Source organism: Hypanus sabinus, chromosome 22 (genome assembly GCF_030144855.1).
Source record: "Hypanus sabinus isolate sHypSab1 chromosome 22, sHypSab1.hap1, whole genome shotgun sequence".
NCBI lineage: Eukaryota > Metazoa > Chordata > Chondrichthyes > Myliobatiformes > Dasyatidae > Hypanus > Hypanus sabinus.
The window spans coordinates 20,718,673-20,738,232 of record NC_082727.1 but is presented as its reverse complement, the minus strand read 5'-3'; the positions used below and the strand labels follow the sequence as shown (position 1 = coordinate 20,738,232).

Here is a 19,560-nt window from a genome sequence, read left to right as displayed (position 1 = left end):
TCGAAGGGGAACAGCACCATGGCAACGCGTTAGGGGCGCGGACTGGAGAGGAAGAGGCGGGGGAGGCGAACACAGGTCACGGTTGCTCGCCACTCTAGGCTCCGGGCAGCGGGAGGCCTAGCGCTCTTTGCCGTGACGAGTTTGCACATCGGTGCGCGGGAGAGTGGCGGAGGACGGATGTGTCACAGCAAAATTGTTTCTTGTACAGTAGTAAACAGTTCACCTTTCTGTTAAGCGAGCAATATCGACCAAAGAGGTTGGGGCGCTGGGGTGGGGTGGGTGGGGGGGGGCGGATTGCATTAGTTGGAACCGAGAGCAGTGCCCTGAGGATTTGTTGCTGAGTGGATCAGAGATAGGCAGCTGGGGAGAAATGAAGGGAGAAATAAAGTGAATGAGTGGATAGTGAGGGGACGGACGAATGAAAACCGAGACAAAGAGAGTAAACGAATGAGAAGTGTTAGTGAAGAGCACTCTGAAAGTGAGGAAGATGAACAATTTCAGAGAGAAGGTGTTGTCATGATTAGGTTTAGTGAGAAGGCTCAAGGAAACATGAAGAAAATTAACCCGTTTGTGCTAACAACAACACTGGCAAACAAGATAAGGGAAATAGTATTTGCAAAAGTCCTTAATGATGGCAACCTATTGGTAAGATGTGCGAATGAGGAACAGCTTGAGAAAGTACTCAAATTAAGAGAGAAAGGAAAATGTAAGGTGGAATACACAGGGAGGGTGGGAGCACGAAATGGTGGTGGATGTAAAGGAGTGATCACGGGGGTACCAATGAGTATAAATATGGAGGAGGTAAAGAGGAATATCAAAGGAGGAAAAGTAATGAATGTTCAAAGACTGAAAACAACAAAAGAGGGAGTGAAAAAGGAAAGTGAAACAGTATTGATTGAATTTGAAGAAGAAAGAGTGCTAGGGAAGGTGTTCCTGGTTTTCACGAGTTACCCAGTAAGAGTGTATGTGCCAAAGCCATTGAGGTGCTGTAATTGTCAAAGGTTTGGACACATAGCTAAAAACTGTAGTAGGCAGAGGAGTTGTGCTAGATGTGGGGATGATCATGAATATGGAAAGTGTGGAATAGGGGTGCAACCAAAATGCTGTAATTGTGGAGGAGCTCATAATGTGGCATATAGTGGGTGTGAGGTTATGAGATGGGAGAATAAAATTCGGGAAATAAGAGAGAAAAGAAAGATCACTTATGCAGAAGCTGTAAGAATGTCAGTAATGAACAGGAAGCAAGAGATGCAACAAAGAACAAACGACAGGATTTATGTAGACAAAAAAGCTCTAGTAACATTCATTGCAGGAGTGATTAATAGTATGGCTGAGGTAAAGTCAAAAAGTGAAAAAACTCAGCTGGTTTCAAAGCAGCAATGAACCATTTAGGGTTAGGATTGTCATGGGAAGAAGTGAGGGAGAACCTCACTAATCAGGTCCAGCCAGGAAGTGTCATGGGTTGGTTAATACTAGTTATGGTGATTCTTTCGCAATGGAATGCAAGGAGCTTACTGGCCAATAGCCAGGAATTCAAGCAGTTTATTAAAGAAATGCTTGTAAAACCGGATGTAGTGTGTATTCAGGAGACTTGGTTGAAACCAACTTTAGACTTTGTGGTATATGGATATACAATGATAAGGAAAGATAGAAATCTAGGGGGAGGAGGGGTTTGTGCTACATTAATCAAGCAAGGTGTACCATATAGGGTACTGGAAAAGGGAGATGATCAGGAATACATAGTGGTGGAAGTGTGGGAGAGAGGGGAGGAAGTGGTTATAATTAAATACTATAATCCATGTAAAAGATTGGATTTGGATAGCCTTCTAAGGATACAAGGGCTTCATCCCACCCTCTCTGGTCTTCTCCTATCATTTTGCATTTTCCTCTCCCCCCACTACTTTCAAATCTCTTAGTATCTCTCCTTTCAGTTAGTCCTGACGAAGGGTGTCGACCCGAAATGTCGACAGTGCTTCTTCCTATAGATGCTGCCTGGCCTGCTGCATTCCACCAGCATTTTGTGTGTGTTGTTTGAATTTCCAGCATCTGCAGATTTCCTCGTGTTTGAACATCAAATATATGCAAGATAATGGAAAGGATGTTAACAAAGGTTATTGTATGAGCTTGAGAAGAGGGGGATGCTGGCAAGTTATCAGAGTGGTTTCAGGAAGGGAAGGAATTCCATGGACTCAGTGATAAGGTTAGAGACTGAAATAAGAAAGGCCCAGGCAAATAAAGAGTCAGTAGTTGCAGTGTTTTTTGACATTGAAAAAGCCTATGACATGATGTGGAAGGAAGGATTGTTAATTAAACTGCACAAGATGGGGGTTGGTGGGAGAGTTTTTAATTGGATAAAAGATTTTTTGCTTGGTAGGAAAATTCAAGTTCAGATTGGGTCAAAATGATCAAATCAGTACAGAGTGGGAAATGGCACAATTCAAGGTAGTGTGATTAGCCCCTTACTTTTCATCATTATGGTCAATGATGTCTTCACAAAGGTACCAGTGGATGTAGGTAGGTCACTGTTTGCGGATGATGGGGCCTTGTGGAAAAGAGGTAGGAACATGGAGCATATAATCAGGAACCTACAAGGAGCAATTGATGAAGTGGTGGAGTGGGGCTATGATTGGGGATGTAGATTTTCAGTAGAAAAAACTCAAACTTTATGTTTCACCAGGAAAAGAATTGAGGTAGGAAAGAAGTTAAGGATGTATGTAATAGAATTAGAAAGGGTTGGATCATTTAATTTTCTGGGAGTTATATTTGATTCACCGTTAACATGGGCAGACCATATCAGGAAAGTTGAGGAGAAATGTAAAAAAGTAATAAACGTGATGAGATGTTTGACTGGTAGGGAATGGGGAGCAAGTTGTTCAGCATTGAAGAGAATGTATGTGGCTTTAGTAAGATCTGTGTTGGATTATGGAAGTGTAGCATATGGATCAGCAACTAGGTCTCTTATAAGGAAACTGGATGTGATTCAGGCTCAGGCTTTGAGAGTGTGCAGTGGGGCTTTTAAAACATCACCAGTATCAGCCCTACAGGTAGAATTGGGAGTAATGCCTTTGGAACTAAGAAGGAAGAAATTGATGGCAAACTACTGGGCTAATTTGCAGGGACACAATGATTCTCACCCCGCAAAAGGAGTGTTGCAGGAGTGCTGGGAGATTGGGAGGTTTCAGAGGAATAACTTTAGTTGGGTAGGGAATGATATTGCTAAAGGATGTGGAGTGTTTGATCTAAGGATTTATCCGGTTGTAGCTCCATGGAAGATCATACGGCCTGACGTAGACTGGCATTTGTTAGAGGTAAAAAGGAAAGGAAAATATAAAACTGATTTGGTAAGTGCATTTAACTTTTATATGATGGAAAAGTATAGTGATTATACTCAGATTTATACAGATGGTGCTAAGGAACCTGAAACAGGAGTGATAGGGTTTGGGGAGCTATACCAGCAAAAGAAATTGGAATCAGCAGAATAACATCTAATAAGTCAGGGGTGTATACAGTGGAGATGTTGGCAGTGTTGGTTGCGTTGCAATGGGTGGAGAAAGCTAGACAAGTCAAAGTGTTGATATGCTCAGATTCATTATCAGTTCTAGCAAGTTTAAGGTCTTTTCACTCAAACAGCTGGTAAGATGTACTTTATGAAGTCCTTCAGTCAGTCACAAGAGTTGCAAATCAGGGAGGTCAGGTAAAATTTCTATGGGTTCCAGCTCATGTAAGGGTGAAGGAGAATGAGAGGGTGGATGAGTTGGCAAAGACAATATAGAAATGCACATTAGTATTAGTAAAGCAGAAGCTAAGTGCATAATCTGGGAAAAAATCATCCGAATGTAGCAAAAAAGATGGGATAGAGAGGGGAAAGGGAGTCATTTATATCAAATACAAAAGAGTGTTACAGCTACTAGGGTAGGCAGTGGATACAGAAGAGAGGAAACTGTGGACTAGGTTAAGGCTGGGGGGCACTGTGCACTAAACAAAACATTGAAAATGATAGGGAAATACCAGACAGGACTGTGTGAGGAGTGTCAGGAAGAGGATCAGGAAGTATGGGATACAGAGAGAGATGATGAGAATTAGTCTAAGGGAATTGGGGATGCAGGAATTCACATTAAAAGAGTTACTGGGCATGGGTGAGAGAGCACAGGTCAGGGTGCTTTTAGCTTTCTTAAGGGATAAAGGGTTTTTTTTATAGAATACCATGGATAAGCAGGAAAAGGGTACTAGGATGGCCAAAGAAGGAAGGATAAAGTGTAGATTAGGGTATGTGTGTGTGTGTGTGTGTGTGTGTGTGTGTGTGAGAATGGGTGAAGGGATTTAGAATGTAAGTCTGTCTTCTGATCCACACTCCGGAACAGAAGGTGGCAGTAATGCACCATTAAGCTGGGTGCCAACCGCCGTAAAACAAGAAGAAGAAGAAGAGGAGGAGGTGGGGGTAGGGAGAGCGGGGAGATGAAAAGGAGAGAAATGTAAATGGAGGGCAATCATTCATTCATTATGTGCCATGTCGTGTTGACGTGGGCGATCATAGTCTTTCCGTGATCATAATTGTTCCTGAGGTGGTTTGCCATTGCCACCTTCTGAACAGTCTCTTTACCGAACAGGTGTCCCCAGCCATTATCAATACTCTTCAGAGACTGTCTGCCTGGCATCAGTGGTCGCCTAACTAGGACGTGATATGCACTACTCATACGGCCATCTCCCAAGACTGCTCCATGGCTTTACGTGACCCTGATCTGGAGGCTAAGCAGATGCTACTCCTTGCCTAAGGGTGACATGCAGACTAGTGGAAGGAAGAAGCGCCTTACATCTCCTTTGGTAGAGATGTATCTCCACCATGCCAATTGGGGGAAAATAGAAGAGAGAAAAAAAAGAAACAAAATGAGGGAGAAATAAGGACAGGGCAATAAAGAGAAAAACAGAAATATAAGTAAAAAGAAATAATGTAGTTGTAGTTATGTAAGAGTATTCATATAGATTAGTGTGATTCATTGAAATGGAATGAGAATATGGTTGTTGAGATATATTGAGTGCATGTGGATGGAAGAGCAATGTGAAAATTCAAATCAGAGATCGGTAGAGCTCATGGATAAATATTAGGGAAGAGGCAGTGAAGGAAAAAAGTCACAAAATGGTGCTTGGACAAGGGGGCTTTAATTATACAGAGAGACTGGGTCTGTTTTCCCTGGAGCAGAGGGGGCTGAGAGTGACATGATGTAGATTTATAAAATGCTGAGAGCAATAGATGGGATAAATATACATTTCCTTGGTAAGAGAACCAAAACCAGAAGGCATAGGTTTAAGGTGTGAGAAACGAGATTTAAAGATGGAGTTCAGATGGATTTCAATCGGGGAAAATGTGCAGTTATTCACTTTGGAAGATCAAACTTCAGTGTAAGGTTAGTGGCAGGATTCTTAACCGTGTGGGGGAACAAAGGGATCTTGGGGTTCACAAGCATACATTCAAACCCATGGGAACACTTTCACCAGAAGAACTGCAATATTTCATGAAAGTGGCTCACTCTCAACTTCTCCAGGACAATTAGAAATGGACAATGAGACCATAAGACAAAGGAGCAGAATTTGGTCATTTGCCCCATCGAGTCTGCTCCACAATTCCATTAAGCTGATTTATTATCCCTCTCAATCCCATTCTCCTGCCTTCTCCCTGTGACCAATCAGGAACCTATCAAGCTCTGCTTTAAATATACTCAGTGCCTTTCACTCCTGGAATCATTCTCAAGAATCTGCTTTGGACCCTCTCCAATGTGAGCACATGCTTTCTTAGATAAGGGGCCCAAAACTGCTCACAGTACTCCAAGTGTGGTTTGACCAATGCCTTATAAAGCCTCAGCTTCACATCCTTACTCTTATATTCTAGACCTCTAGAAAAGAATGCTAACATTGCATTTGCCTTCCTTATCTCCAGTTGGGTGGCGGAGTAGTGATACATCTCTACCAAAGGAGGTATAAGGTGCTCCTTCCCTCCGGTAGCCTGCAAGTCACCTTTGGGCAAGGTGCAGCACCTGCTTCTTCCCTCCCCCACACCCCCCACCCCCATCACGATCACGTGTAGCCATGGCAGGTGGTGTTTGGTCATATGAGCAACTGGTGCATATCACAAGTCCTGGTTATGCCAGGCTGACAACCTCTGAAAGAATATTGATAATGACTAGGGTCACCTGTCTTGTAAAGTCACTGCCTAGAAAGAGGAAATGGTAAACCACTTCTGTAGAAAAATTTGCCAAGAACAATCATGGTCATGGGACCATGATCGCTGATGTCATATGACACAGCACACAATGGTGGTGATGGCTTCCAACTCAACCTGCACATTGGTCTTTAGAGGATCTCTGCACAAGGACTCCAAAGTCCCTCTGCTCCTCTGATTTTTGAATTTTCTCCCCAATTAGAAAATAGCCTATGCCTTTATTCCTTCCACCAAAGTGCATAACCATACACTTCCCTACACTACATTCTATTGCCACTTCTTTACCCTTTCTCCCAACCTAAGTCCTTCTGCAGACCCCTTCCTTCTTCAACACTACCTGCCCCTGCATCTACCTTAATATTGTCTGCAAATTTGGCCACAAAGTTGTCAATTGCATCATCCAAATCATTTACATCTAATGTGAATAGAAACACTCCCAAAACTGACCACTGCAGAACACCACTAGCCACCGGCCCTCTTTATTCCCACTTTATTCTCACTCTTTGCCTTCTGCCATTTGCCAATCTTCTATCCATGCTAGTATCTGTCTTGAAACACCATGGACTCTTATCTTGTTAAGCAGCCTTATGTACAGCACCATGCCAAAGTCCTTTTGAATATACAAGTAAACAACATCTACCAAATCTCCTTTGTCTATCCTGCCTGTTATTTCCTGAAAGAATTCTAACTCACGTTTGTCAGGCAAGATTTTTCCTTTAGGAAACCATATTGACTTTGGCCTAATTTATCACGTGCTTCCAAGTACCCTGAAACCTCATCCTTAATAATGGACTCCAATGTCTTCCCAGCCACTGAGATCAGACTAACTGGCCTATAATTTCCTTTCTTCTGCCTCCCTCCCTTCTTGAAGAGTGAAGTGACATTTGTAATGTTCGAGTCCTCCGGAACCATTCCAGAACTGAGCAATTGTTGAAAGGTCATTACTAATGCTCTTCAGCTACATCTTTCAGTAAAGTAAAAGTAAAAGAAAATTTATTGTCAAAGTACACGATGTCACCATGAACAACACTGAGATTCATTTTCTCGTAGATTACCAGGCCAGGCATAACTATACTGGAAATATCCTTGGAAAGAAAATTTTTAAAAATGCATATGCTAGAAATGTACAACAAAACCTCAAGAAAATTTCAGGCCATGTCTGAGGGGAAGAAGAGTCAATGACCCTTGCATAGAGCCTTCTGCTAACACTGATTCTGTTTCTCATTGACAGCATTTTCTATGTTTGTTTTGGTTTCATACTTTGGATAGAATTTGTAGATTTATTATTAGATTTGTTTATTACTGGTACATATACAGTGGGAAAACGTCTTGCATTTGGTTCATACAGGTAGAGAGAAAGTGCAGCGCACGTAGATTCTGAGATCAAAGTTCATTTTATGGTAGTAGGTAACTATTAAATAGCCTTGTAATGAGGTAGATGTCTGCCTTTTGAACTCGCTTCCCCACTCCCGTGGGTGTGACACCTCTGACATTGACCACTCACAGTGTGCCTGTCCCCTCCCACCGCCCCTGACTATGTTGGTCCATTTCAGCGCCTGGAACTTCCCCTCGCGCCTGTACAGGGCGGCGATGGGCCGAACGGCCGTCAGTTTGCCACATTGCTGGGTATATTTCACAATTTTTCTGGCCCTGCCTGTCCGGGCGCGGCTCCGGAGAGAGGCTGCAGGGCGGAGTTGATGGAACAGTCCACATTCCTGACTGTGGGGCTGGCTCGGTCTGCAGCTAGAGCTCTCTACCCTCCCTCCTCAGTCCTCCGAACTGAGAGCAGCCTGCAGCATGTCCGCGAAAGCGCTGGCCAAAGGTGAGTGTCTCCGTGCCTGACCCGTGCGTCTCTCTATCTCAAAACCTCGTCGCAGCTTTAGAATTGAGATTTAAGATAAAATTAGCTTTATTTGTCACATGTACAGATAAAAATGCAGTGGAATCAGTCCCAGGATGTAATACATGTAATGAGCGCACCTGTCTGTCTCCCTCACGCACCTTTTCGACGGCTGCGCGGACCAACCAGCGCTTTACGCAGGACACTTTACCCAGCCTGAAAACTGCACGGCACCTCTTTTTTTTGTAATAGGTATACTATGAATAGACTGAAAATTGAAAAATCATATACTTCTGATTTTATTTACTAATTGAATGGTATAATAAAACATAGCACAACAAAAATAAATCTTCCACGTTTCGTAAACCTTTTTTCCTCTGTCTTTATTACGAATCCATTGTCCACAAGCACAGTCCAGATTAATTTCGCATCCAGATGAAAGATACGTCTTAATCCTCATTGGATCATCCAAATGTTCCACTTATAGTCTGTTTCAGGATTTACAAATGATTGAATTCATAAGACTGAATCCACGTTCGGAGTTAGCACTGGAAGATAGAAATGTTCCAAAGAAATCAACAAGGATTGACAATTCTTCAAATTCTGCATTTCGAAGACATTCACATATTAGTGAATGTCTTAATTGAACCAATCTTAACTTTCTCGGAAATGACAAATTTGAGTGTGGAACGAGCTGCCAGCGGAGGATGTTGATGCAGCTTTAATTTCAACATTTAAGGGCAATTAGGATTGGTACATGGTTGGGAGGGCTATGGAACAGGTGCAGGCCAATCACGTTTTGCCAATCGTGTGATTGTTTGTCCAATGCCTTCTAAAAGTCCAAAGAAAGTAACAATAAGCACCGAAGGACTTTGTTGTTCTACACTTTTAGGATGAACATCCTTTAACAAATCAGCTCTCGAGCTACCAACACTGGCTCTGCAATCCAGTGCAGACCAAAACGTTGACTGGTCATTTCCCTCCAGCTGCCGAGTTCCTCCAGCATTCTGTGTGTGGTGCTCCCCTACACACGGCATGGGTTTGCCCTGGGTGCTCCGAGACTGCTGTAGATCAAGGGTCAGCTTTACTCACTATATACATTCACATGTATTAGGAATTTGCTATGGTGTGTTGGTCATGCAACAAAATCAACATTCAGCAGGTATAAGGAATTAGGTAGAACACATAAAATGTGCATAAATACATGTTATGTATTTACAATGTAAACAGCAGTTTAAAATGTGGTTTGAAGTGTAGTATAGTGAATAGATAGAAGGGGATGGGGGGATGTTAACTAGAATGATTGATCAGATTCTTCCTAGGGGGAAGAAACTTTTAAAATGGCGTTAATATTTTTAAAAATAGCCTGATAGCACTTTCTGGGGAGGAGTTTTTGGAAAAGGTAGTTTTACTGGGTGGGTGTGTCTGTAATTTACTTCTGGTATGATGCGAGGAGACTCTCAATCTTATTGTCTACCCTGCCCTGCGAGTTTCTCTGTGAGTGTGACACTTTATGTTGCATTCTGTTATTGTTTCCCTGTGTACTCACTCAATGCATTGATGTAATGAACTGATCTGTATGGAAAGCATGCTAAATAAGTTTTTCACTGTACATCAGACAATAATAAACCACATTATTGGTTTACTAAGCACAGCCAACTGGGCAGCCGATGAGTATTTGTGTGAGGGCGATGGGACTGGAGGGATTTCTCTGCAGGGAGACAGCATCGATCTCGATTATGACTAGAACTAGAGGTCATAGAATTAGGGTGATAGGTGAAATATTTATGGGGGATCTTTTTCACTCAGGCTGGTGAGAGTGTAGAACAAGCTGCCAGCGGAAATGGCGGATACGAGTTCAATGGTGACATTTAAGAGAAGGTTGGATAGGTATATGGATGGGTGGCGTATGGCAGGTCAATGGGACTAGGCAGATTTACAGTTCAGCATGGACTAGATGGGCCAAAGGGCCTATTACTGTGTGGTAGTGCTGTATAACTCCATGTCCTGATGGACCGATAGTCCTCTGTATCATAGGCAAGTTATTCCAATGCTCTGAAGATCCCCGCCCCCCCAGCTTCCACTTGTTTGCACTCTAACCCTGGATATTTAAACGCCACAACTGTCTGTGTTCTCATGACACTAACTATTTACCTCCCCATCTCAGGGTCCCCTGCTCCTGGCTCTGTGCCTGAGGGAATGATTCGTCTCTACAGCATGAAGTACTGCCCTTTCGCACAACGCACTCGCCTGGTGCTGGAGGCCAAGGGAATCAAGTAAGTGGAAGGTGCCTCACTGCCACACCCGAACCCCTGTGGGAGGACCCAGCCAGGATGTGGTGAGGAGGACTCGGGGTGGGGGTGCGTGGCCTGAATCACATGAACAGATTCGGATTTATTTATCACATGTACATCAATCCGTACTGTGAAATGCATCATTTTTGTTAACATCCAATACCATTCCTGTGCTGGAGGCAGCCCACATGTGCTGCCACACATTCCAGTGACATGCTCACAGTTCGTTCAGCCAAACAACACAAGTAGCAAAAACAAACCTCTGACTACCCCAGAATTCACCAATCACAGGACTTTGACCTTCAGGCTTTGACCCCGGGACTCGTTAATCATGTGACTTTGACCTTTGGGCCATGACCCCAGGATTCACTGATCACAGGACTTTGACCTTCAGGCTTTGACCCCGGGACTCGTTAATCATGGGACTTTGACCTTTGGGCTATGACCCCAGGATTCACTGATCACAGGACTTTGACCTTCAGGCTTTGACCCCGGGACTCGTTAATCATGTGACTTTGACCTTTGGGCCATGACCCCAGGATTCACTGATCACAGGACTTTGACCTTCAGGCTTTGACCCCGGGACTCGTTAATCATGGGACTTTGACCTTTGGGCCATGACCCCAGGATTCACTGATCACAGGACTTTGACCTTCAGGCTTTGACCCCGGGACTCGTTAATCATGGGACTTTGACCTTTGGGCCATGACCCCATGATTCACTGATCACAGGACTTTGACCTTCAGGCTTTGAACCTGGGACTCGTTAATCATGGGACTTTGACCATTGGGCCATGACCCCAGGACTTTGACCCTCAGGCCTCAACTTCAACATAAAAACTCATTGCACCCAGCACCTTTGGCATAAAGGCTTGATGGCCACTTTAATGCTGAGGGGTTGGCATGGCCCTGCCTAGGGTAGAAAACTGGGTATGATCTGAACTGTTCTCATTCCTAATTTGCTGCTTTGCCTGACAATCAAATGAGCAGCAGGGTTATGTGGTGGTCACTGTCACACTTTACAGTGCTAGTGATCAAAAGATCGGGGATCAATTCCCACCAAAGTCTGTAAGGAGCCTGTACGTTTTCCTCGTGACCACGTGGGTTTCCTCTGGGTGCTCCGGTTTCCTCTCACATTCCAAAGGCCCACAGGTTAGGGTTTGTAGGTTGTGAGCATGCTCTGTTGGCAGCGAAAGCATGGTGACACTAGTGGGCTGCCCCCAGCACATCTTTACGTTAACAAGCAACGATGCGGTTCACTGTGATAAATAAAGCTAACCTCATCGATCAAAGTAGATCCTCTTGGATCTAATGCCTTCCTTACACTTCTTTTGTTAGCCATAGTTTTCCTTCACATTTTTACACCAGGGAACAATGCACAATTATTGAAGCTGATTGATAGCATTGGCAATGTGTTATTTTTCTGCTTTTTTTCTTGTGCGGATGTTAGCATCTGAAACGATGCGGATAATAGCAGGGAATGTGTGGGAACACCTCAATGGTTTCGGCAGTATCTGTGGAGAGACTCTCAGTCAGGTGGCCTATGATCAGCACTGACTTGCTGAGTATTTCTGGCATTGTCTGTTTTGAGTTAGATTTCTGGTGTCTGCAGCATTTTGCATGTGCGTCATTTGATGGGATCCAACCTCTCAGCTGTTTTCCCCGTTTTCTTCAAGGTACGAAACCATCAATATCAATCTGATAAGCAAGCCGGACTGGTTCTTCGAGAAGAACCCCATCGGCCTGGTGCCAGTGTTGGAGACCTGTGCGAATCAGCTGATCTACGAGTCTCCAATCACCTGTGTGTTTCTGGATGAGTGTTACCCCGGGAGACAGCTGCTGCCCGCAGATCCCTACGGGAAAGCCAAACAGAGCATGCTGTTGGAACACTTCCGTACGGTACTGCAAGGGGAGGCGCGTTTATAGATGGCGGGTGGGGCGAGAGAGAGGGTTGGACGTCTTCTGAGGCACTGGTTATTAACACATTAATATTTCTCTCAAACTCTGTGACTAGTTCCCAAGTTGCATCTACAAGATCGCTGTGGCTAAGGGAAAATCCGAAGATACGTCCACGCTGGAGGAAGAATTTCAGGCTCACCTCAGCCGGTTAGAACAGGTAAAGACGATCACACAACACACAACAATGTGGGAAGTGGGATATTCATTACGAGAAAAAATATTAGGCACTGAGAGACGGGGGATCCTGCAACCCTAATCTCTTCATCAGTGCCAGATTTCCACAGTACCATCCCCTTTTCTTTTTACAAAATTACTGAAGTTTATTCACACAAAATACAAACATCGTATTTACAAGACAGTGGACAAATTCAAGTTAAAATGTGATTATTACTGTCTATAAAACAGTCAATCCCCTGGGAGGCCCACCATTCATGGAAATCCCCCATTGTACCCATGGTGACTACATAAACCCTCTCCAAGGACACCAGGCATGTACATATCCCCGGAAAAGGGGCAGGCAAGCCCTCGACTGTCCGCTGCCTGAATTCATGAAGGCCCAGGAGCAAGCCCACCAGCAAATCCTCCGAGCGACCTGCCCCTTCGGTAATGGATGTGGGAGCTCGGGGCTGAAGTGTAATCAGAACCTGAGGGGCCATCCCTTCAGATATTCAAATAGATGCTGCAACCTCTCACAGTCCAGAAATGCATGGTTCACTGACTCCTCCCAGTCACAGAATGGACAAGTGGACAGGGTGTCTGTGAACCTGCTTAAAAACCTGTGCATGGTACTGCCCTATGCAACACCTTCCATTCCCCCATTCACAGTGGACAGGGAAAGGACCCCTGCCTAAAGAGATTTTCAAGTTTCTGGGTGTCAGTGTCTGGAATGGGGATGGGGGGGGGGGTGGGTGTGGGCTACTGCACAGGACTGAAAGAAGCTGCAGAGGGTTGTAAATCTAGTCAGCTCCATCTTGGGTGCTAGCCTACAAAGTACCCAGGACATCTTTAGGCATGCCCTTTTCTCACTGTTACCATCAGGTAGGAGGGTACAGAAGCCTGAAGGTACACACTCAGTGATTTAAGAACAGCTTCTTCCCCTCTGCCATCCAATTCCTAAATGGACATTTGATCCTTGGATGCTACCTCACTTTTTTAAGTGTATATTATTTCTGCTTTTTGCACGATTTTTAATCTATTCAATATATGTATACTGAAATTGATTTACTCATTTATTTTTTATTATTATTTATTTTATTGTTTTTTCTTCTTCTATATTATGTATTGTATTGAACTGCTGCTGCTAAGTTAACACATTTCACAACACATGCCGGTGATAATAAACTTGATTCTGATTCCATCAGCAGGAACACCCTCCATGCCTTTAATCCCCTGCTCAAGGCCAGAAACTCATTTCTCACAGACTGCAGGCAGAAAGTAGTCTTCTCTTTCCATTCTGCAGATGCAACAGCACATTCACATTCCCAGCAGTCTCAACCATGGCTTTTAAAATGCTGCTCCCTACCGAATGGTTTGCACAGCACATTGCACAGTGTTTTTCAAAGTCAATCATTTGAAAGGGTGATCCTCTTCACAAGTTTTAACTCCAGAACTCACTGTCTCTGCATACGACTTTGATGCAATATCCTCACCATAATGGTCACTATGTGGTCCGAATTCGACATCATACAACCAGCAGAACACCAGCAAACAGTCTTTCAAAAAGAACAGTTCAGAGAGAAGAGGGAAAACGGGAGTTATCTGTGGATAGGCAAAGATGTCCATGCGGTAGAGGGGAAAAAATCCTCATTTTTGTCTCCCAGAGCTGCCTACTCTTGCTCCGGCTGCCCTTGTCAACCAGTCGCCCTGGGCTAAACACTCCAAAGGGGAGGGGTTCCCACTGTTACCAAATGTAATAAATCGTCCCCGCTCCGAACAAAGCTTAAGGCTCAAACTTTGGCAGCCCACCAGCTGCAGCCACTGCTCAGCACTCGAGAGACACGGACCGACAACTTCACAAAGCAGAGTCCTTCCAGGAAGAGAAGCTGCTCCAGTCCACTCCACAGTCCCAGAACCTTCTGGCGGTCTCTAAACTTGTTCTTTTAGGATCTTGCTGCAATTTTCCAACCTCAGGAAAGACAGCTCGTATAGTGTGACCCTCCCTCAGTGCCACCCCTCGAGCCCACATGAATTTTAAGTCTAGTTTCCAATCTCAGTTCCCAGAGGAACTTCCAGACTGAGTAAGGCTATCTGAAGAGTGGGCTTAATTCTGTGAGAAGGTGGGGGGCATTTATCCCAGGGTCTGCAGTGGCTATGGAAGGGAGTCAATACTAGAAAATTGAACAAAGTGCAGGAACAGGCTTTTTGGCCCAGGTGTTCTGGGCCAACCATGATGCATGTTTAGAATAATCTCCTCTCCCTGCACATAGTGTGTATCTCTCAATGCATTGCCAGCTCATTTGTCTGTCCAAATGCCTCAAATATTACATATGTTCTTCCAATACTACCCTGACAGCATGGTCCAGGTATCTACTGCTCTCCAAGTAAAAAAACAAACTAATCTCACTAATCTCCTTTAAATTTTTCTCTCTCACCTCTGGTATTTGCCACTTTCACTTGATAAAAAAAACACTTTATCTACCCTATCTGCACCTCTCCAGTTTTATATACTTCCATCAGGCTGCCTTCAGCCTCTGACGCTCCAGAGAAAACCATTCAACTTCAGATAGTTGATACTCCCTAAACCACGTAACAACCTGGTGAATCTCTCTGTGTGTGACCGTCTCTCGCTGCTCCCAAGGGAAGGCCCCAGCATTCGAAACGGTCTCTTTTCTCTCCCTCAATGTTGTCGGAGGCTGGTACTGAAGTTCTGGCTGTGGTTTATTGATTGGACTGTAGTTCACTCGGACGCTTTCAGTTTTTTGCCCCTGTGCAGTCTTGATGAAGGATCTCGGCCCGAAATGTTGACTGTACTCTTTTCCATAGATGCTGCCTGGCCTGCTGAGTTCCTCCAGCATTTTGATGTGTGTTGCTTGGATTTCCAGCTTCTGCTGATTTTCTTTTATGTTGTTTATATTCTGTGTTTGCGCCCGTTCTTTCCTATTGCTGTTTGCACAGTTTGTTTGTAGTTTTGCACATGTGGGGTGAGGTTTGATGTTCTTACTGCCGTTTGCAGTTTTTTTTTGTTGTTCGAGGTGGGGTTGATGCTTTTCTTTTGAACAACTTCCATGGTTCTCTTTATTTCATGGTTGTCTGGAGAAGAAAAATCTCAGAGTTGTATACTGCATACATACTTTGATAAAAATAAATGCACCTTAAATTTTGAATCCAAGCCTCCACAACTTCCTGTATTGCGGTGACCGGAACTGCATGCAGCACTGTCAAAGTTTTATACAGTTGCAATACAGCTTCCTGTTTTTGACACTCAGCATCCTGGTCAATGAAAACAAGCATGTCATACATTGTCTTTCAGAGAGCACCCCAAGATCCATTGCTATATCACTGCTGCTAAGGGTCCAATCATTTGTTGTACTTGTTTGTGGCATAGTAACTTAGCAGTTAGCATAACACTTTATGGCGTTGGTGATCTGGGTTCAATTCTTGCCGCGGTCTATAATGGGTTTCTACATTCTCCCTGTGACTGTGTAGGTTTCTTCCTGGTGCTCTGGTTTCTTTCTAGGTTAGGGTTAGGAAAGTGTGGGCACGCTATGTTGGTGGCTGAAGCATGGCAACACTTGCGAGCTGCCCACAGCACACTCTCTGATGGGGAGAAAACAGGAAAATGGGGTTGAGAGGGATAACAAATCATGATGGAATGGCAGAACAGACTCAATGGGCAAAATGGCCTGACTCTGCTCCGCTGTCTTATGGACTGTTGGTCATTGATGCAAGTGACGCATTTGACCGTTATGTTTCGATGTACGTGTGACAAATAAAGTAATCTATATAAACTCCCAAAGTGTACCATGCAGCACTTGGCTGGATTAAACTCCATCTGCCGTTTCGGGTTGGGTCCCTTCAACGACTGTCCATTTCCAGCCAGTCTGCATCCTGTTGAATCCTTCATTACTGTTCCCAGCCCGTGACTCTCCCTTGCTGGAAGGATGAATTGTTTGGAGCGTTGGGGTGTGTGAAAGCTCCATTCTTCTCCTGCTCCTTGTGTGTGCTGTCCTCGGTACCTGCTCGGGTGTTGTTCGTGTGTGTGCTGTCCCCTATACCCCACTGATCTCTGGATCTTTACAGCATTTGGCTGAGTCGAAGACCCCGTTCTTTGGAGGTGACCAAGTGACCATGGTTGACTACATGCTGTGGCCCTGGTTCGAGCGACTGGAAGCCTTCTCCTTCAGCGAGTGAGTATCTAGGGTCATAGAAAATGTACAATGCCCAAAGAGGCCATTTGGCCCATCATCTGTACCAGCTGAGAAGAATGTGCTGGAATCTGGGGAGAAAAACTGTCCGTGACTGTACCCATAAAAGGGCTGGTTATGGTAAAAATCCAGAGAGTCCATTCAGGAGAGGAATTGGCCTATATGTAACTCCAGAACCATTGATGCGGTTGGTTCTTACCCATCTTCTGAAATGCCCCAACAAGTTGCTAGCCGTAGGTTAGTTGGGACAGATGGTAAATGCTGCATTTCACTTCATGTTTTGAGGTTTCACTGTATGTTTCGATGTCTTGATAAACAATCATTGGCCACTTTATTAGGTAGGCCTATGTATTCATGCAAGTATCTAATCAGCCAATCATGTGGAAGCAACTCAAAAACGTGCAGAGTTTAGAAGTTCTGTTGTTCAGGCCAATCGCCAGAATGGGGAAGAAATGTGATCTAAGTGACTTTAACTATAGAGGATTATTGACGCCAGACAGGATGCTTTGAGTGTCTCAGGAAGCCATTGATCCCCTGGGAATTTCACACACAAATCTCTAGAGTTTACAGAGAACAGTGTAAAAAAAACAGAAAAATAACATACAGCAGTTCTGTGGGGGGAAAATGCCTTGTTAATGAGAGAGGTCAGAGGAGACTAACTTAAGCTGACAGGAAGGTGATAGTAAATCAAATAACAACACATTTCAACGGTGATGTGCAGGAACATCTCAGAATGCACAACACGTCGAACCTTGACGTGGATGGGTTACAGGAGCAGAAGACCACGAACGTACGCTCAGTGGCCACTTTATTAGGTGCAGGAGCATGATAGTTTAATGGATAGCACAACGCTTTACAGTACCAGCGACCTGGGTTCAGTTCCCGCCACTGTCTGTAGGGAGTTTTGACGTTCTCCCCGTGACCGTGTGGGTTTCCCCCAGGTGCTCTGGTTTCCTCCCACAGTCCAAAGACCTACTGGTTGGTAGGTGAGTTGGTCTTTGTTAATTGTCTTGTGAGTAGGCTAGGATTAAGTCGGGGGATTGCTGGACACACTCCATGTTGTATCGTAATAAATAAAGATACTGGTCATTGATGTACATATAACAAATACAGCCAAGCTAATCTAAATGCCAGTCTTGCTGCTGTGTCATTAATTATTTGAGACACAGCACAGAATAGGCCCTTCCAGCCTCTCCGCCTGCAATCCCCTGATAATCACCTCACCTTTACTGTAAAACATTGTGCTAATCATGTGGGAATGATCACAGGAGAAATTCTAACTCACTGATTGGTAACTGAGACACAAGCAATGCCCTCCCTATTGGCTGTCAGATGACGGAGAGAAAACCGTTCCTCTGTCGATGGGCAGTGTCCCTTCACCAACCTTCGTTTTCCCACCACAGATGCTGCCTGACCACTGAGTTTCTTTGTGCTTTGCTTTGGATTCCATCACAAAAGTCTGCAGATGCTGGAAACCCAAACCAACACACAGGAAATGGTGGAGGAGCTCAACAGGTCCATGGAAATGCATAAACAGTCTTGCACTTTGGGTCAAATCCCTTCTTCAAGACTGGAGAGGAAAGGGAAAGATGCCAGATTAAAGAGGTTGGGGGGGGGGGGGGAGGAGGCAGCTAGCTTGAAAGTGATAGGTGAAGCCAGGTGGGTAGAAAAGATTTAAGGGCTGGAGAGGAAGGAATCTGCTAGGGGAGGAGAGTGGACCATAGGAGAAAGAGGAGGAGGGGACCCAGAGGGAGGTGATAGGTAGGTGAGAAGAGGCAAGGGACTGGAGTGGGGAATAGAAGAAGAGGGGAGGGGAGGGATTTAATTTAAACCAGGAGAAGAAATCGTTATTTGTTTCATCCGGCTGGAGGCTACCCAGGCAGACTATAAGGTATTGCTCCCCCACCCAAGTGTGGCCTCATCTAGTGATTCCTTCACCTGCAGTCTCTGGTGAGCTGCCCAAGTTCTGGTCCAGTGTTAGTTATGGACTCTCATTGAATCTCTCTTCCTGTTGGACAGGTTCCTGGATCGCACCCCAGCACTCAGGAGCTGGATGCAGGCCATGATGAAAGATCCTGCCGTCAAGGCAACGGCCATTGACACTGCAGCCCACAGAGGCTTCTACAAGCTGTATAGACAGCGGAGCCTGGAGGCTTGTGATTACACACCCTGAGCCCGGACTGCTGGACTCACACACAGCTGTGGGTCGCTCTCCTTCCAATCATGCTGCTTTAGCTTCTCCTCACTGGGGTTGTATCGTCTGTTGACACACTGTTGGGATGTACTTCTGCAACTACTGACTGGGTTGTGTTGATGAGCTCTGGTGTCTGGTTGGTGGTGGAATTGTTCAGGAAAATTTGTGTAAAGGATAATTGGATTTCAGCTCATTAAGCTTAAAAAGAGTTCTCTGTCCAACAGGCTGTTAAATGGGTATATTTTAATTTCTGAAGGATTTATTTTGCCTCTGTAATACTGGTCCTGAACATTATTTGATAAACGTATGGTCTATATATATACTCAGCACTTCCCTCGGTGAGTTTAATCTACTTTCCTTCCTGTTGGTGTTTGAAAATAACTGCGTGCTGCTTCTGTAACTGCAACATAATGTTTATTTCTGTCTCTTCATGTAACAACACCTCTGTCCTCCACTGGACCAATACACTGGGAACACAATGGCTGATTGATTTTCTGTAAGGCCAATGTTCACTGTGCTCACTCCCATCCCCGAAACTAATGAGAGTCAAGTCCACCCATGATCCTGATAAACTCTTTATACCATAACAATCTTTCATTGAACTGGTTAAGTCCATTAATGGGAGCCTTTAATTAGACTCAAAGGATCTCACTACACAGACCTATAGACCCTGCGTCAGCTCTTTGAAAGAACACT

General features: G+C 44.5%; 1 protein-coding gene across 3 annotated transcripts; it reads left to right on the top strand.

The window, feature by feature from the left end:
• The first annotated feature begins 53 nt into the window (after positions 1–53).
• On the top strand, positions 54–19,343 carry LOC132379407 (glutathione S-transferase omega-1-like). 3 transcript variants are annotated; one of them, XM_059947212.1, is made up of 6 exons: positions 54–202; positions 10,222–10,330; positions 12,024–12,246; positions 12,362–12,463; positions 16,546–16,652; positions 18,690–19,343. In XM_059947212.1, the coding sequence occupies exons 1-6, from the start codon at positions 178–180 to the stop codon at positions 18,841–18,843; spliced, it is 720 nt and encodes a 239-aa protein (XP_059803195.1). In that variant the 5' UTR covers positions 54–177; the 3' UTR covers positions 18,844–19,343. The 3 variants fall into 3 exon arrangements, with proteins under 3 accessions (XP_059803195.1, XP_059803196.1, XP_059803194.1); XM_059947213.1 differs by lacking the exon at positions 54–202 and adding an exon at positions 235–256; XM_059947211.1 differs by lacking the exon at positions 54–202 and adding an exon at positions 7,624–8,036.
• The last annotated feature ends 217 nt before the right edge of the window (positions 19,344–19,560 follow it).

Excerpts from the sequence above, each read along its gene's own strand:
- LOC132379407 (XM_059947212.1), top strand. The coding sequence starts at position 178 with ATGTGTCACAGCAAAATTGTTTCTT. Across the intron at positions 203-10,221 it reads TCACAGCAAAATTGTTTCTT|GGTCCCCTGCTCCTGGCTCT; the intron begins GTACAGTAGTAA and ends TCCCCATCTCAG. Across the intron at positions 12,464-16,545 it reads ACCTCAGCCGGTTAGAACAG|CATTTGGCTGAGTCGAAGAC; the intron begins GTAAAGACGATC and ends GGATCTTTACAG.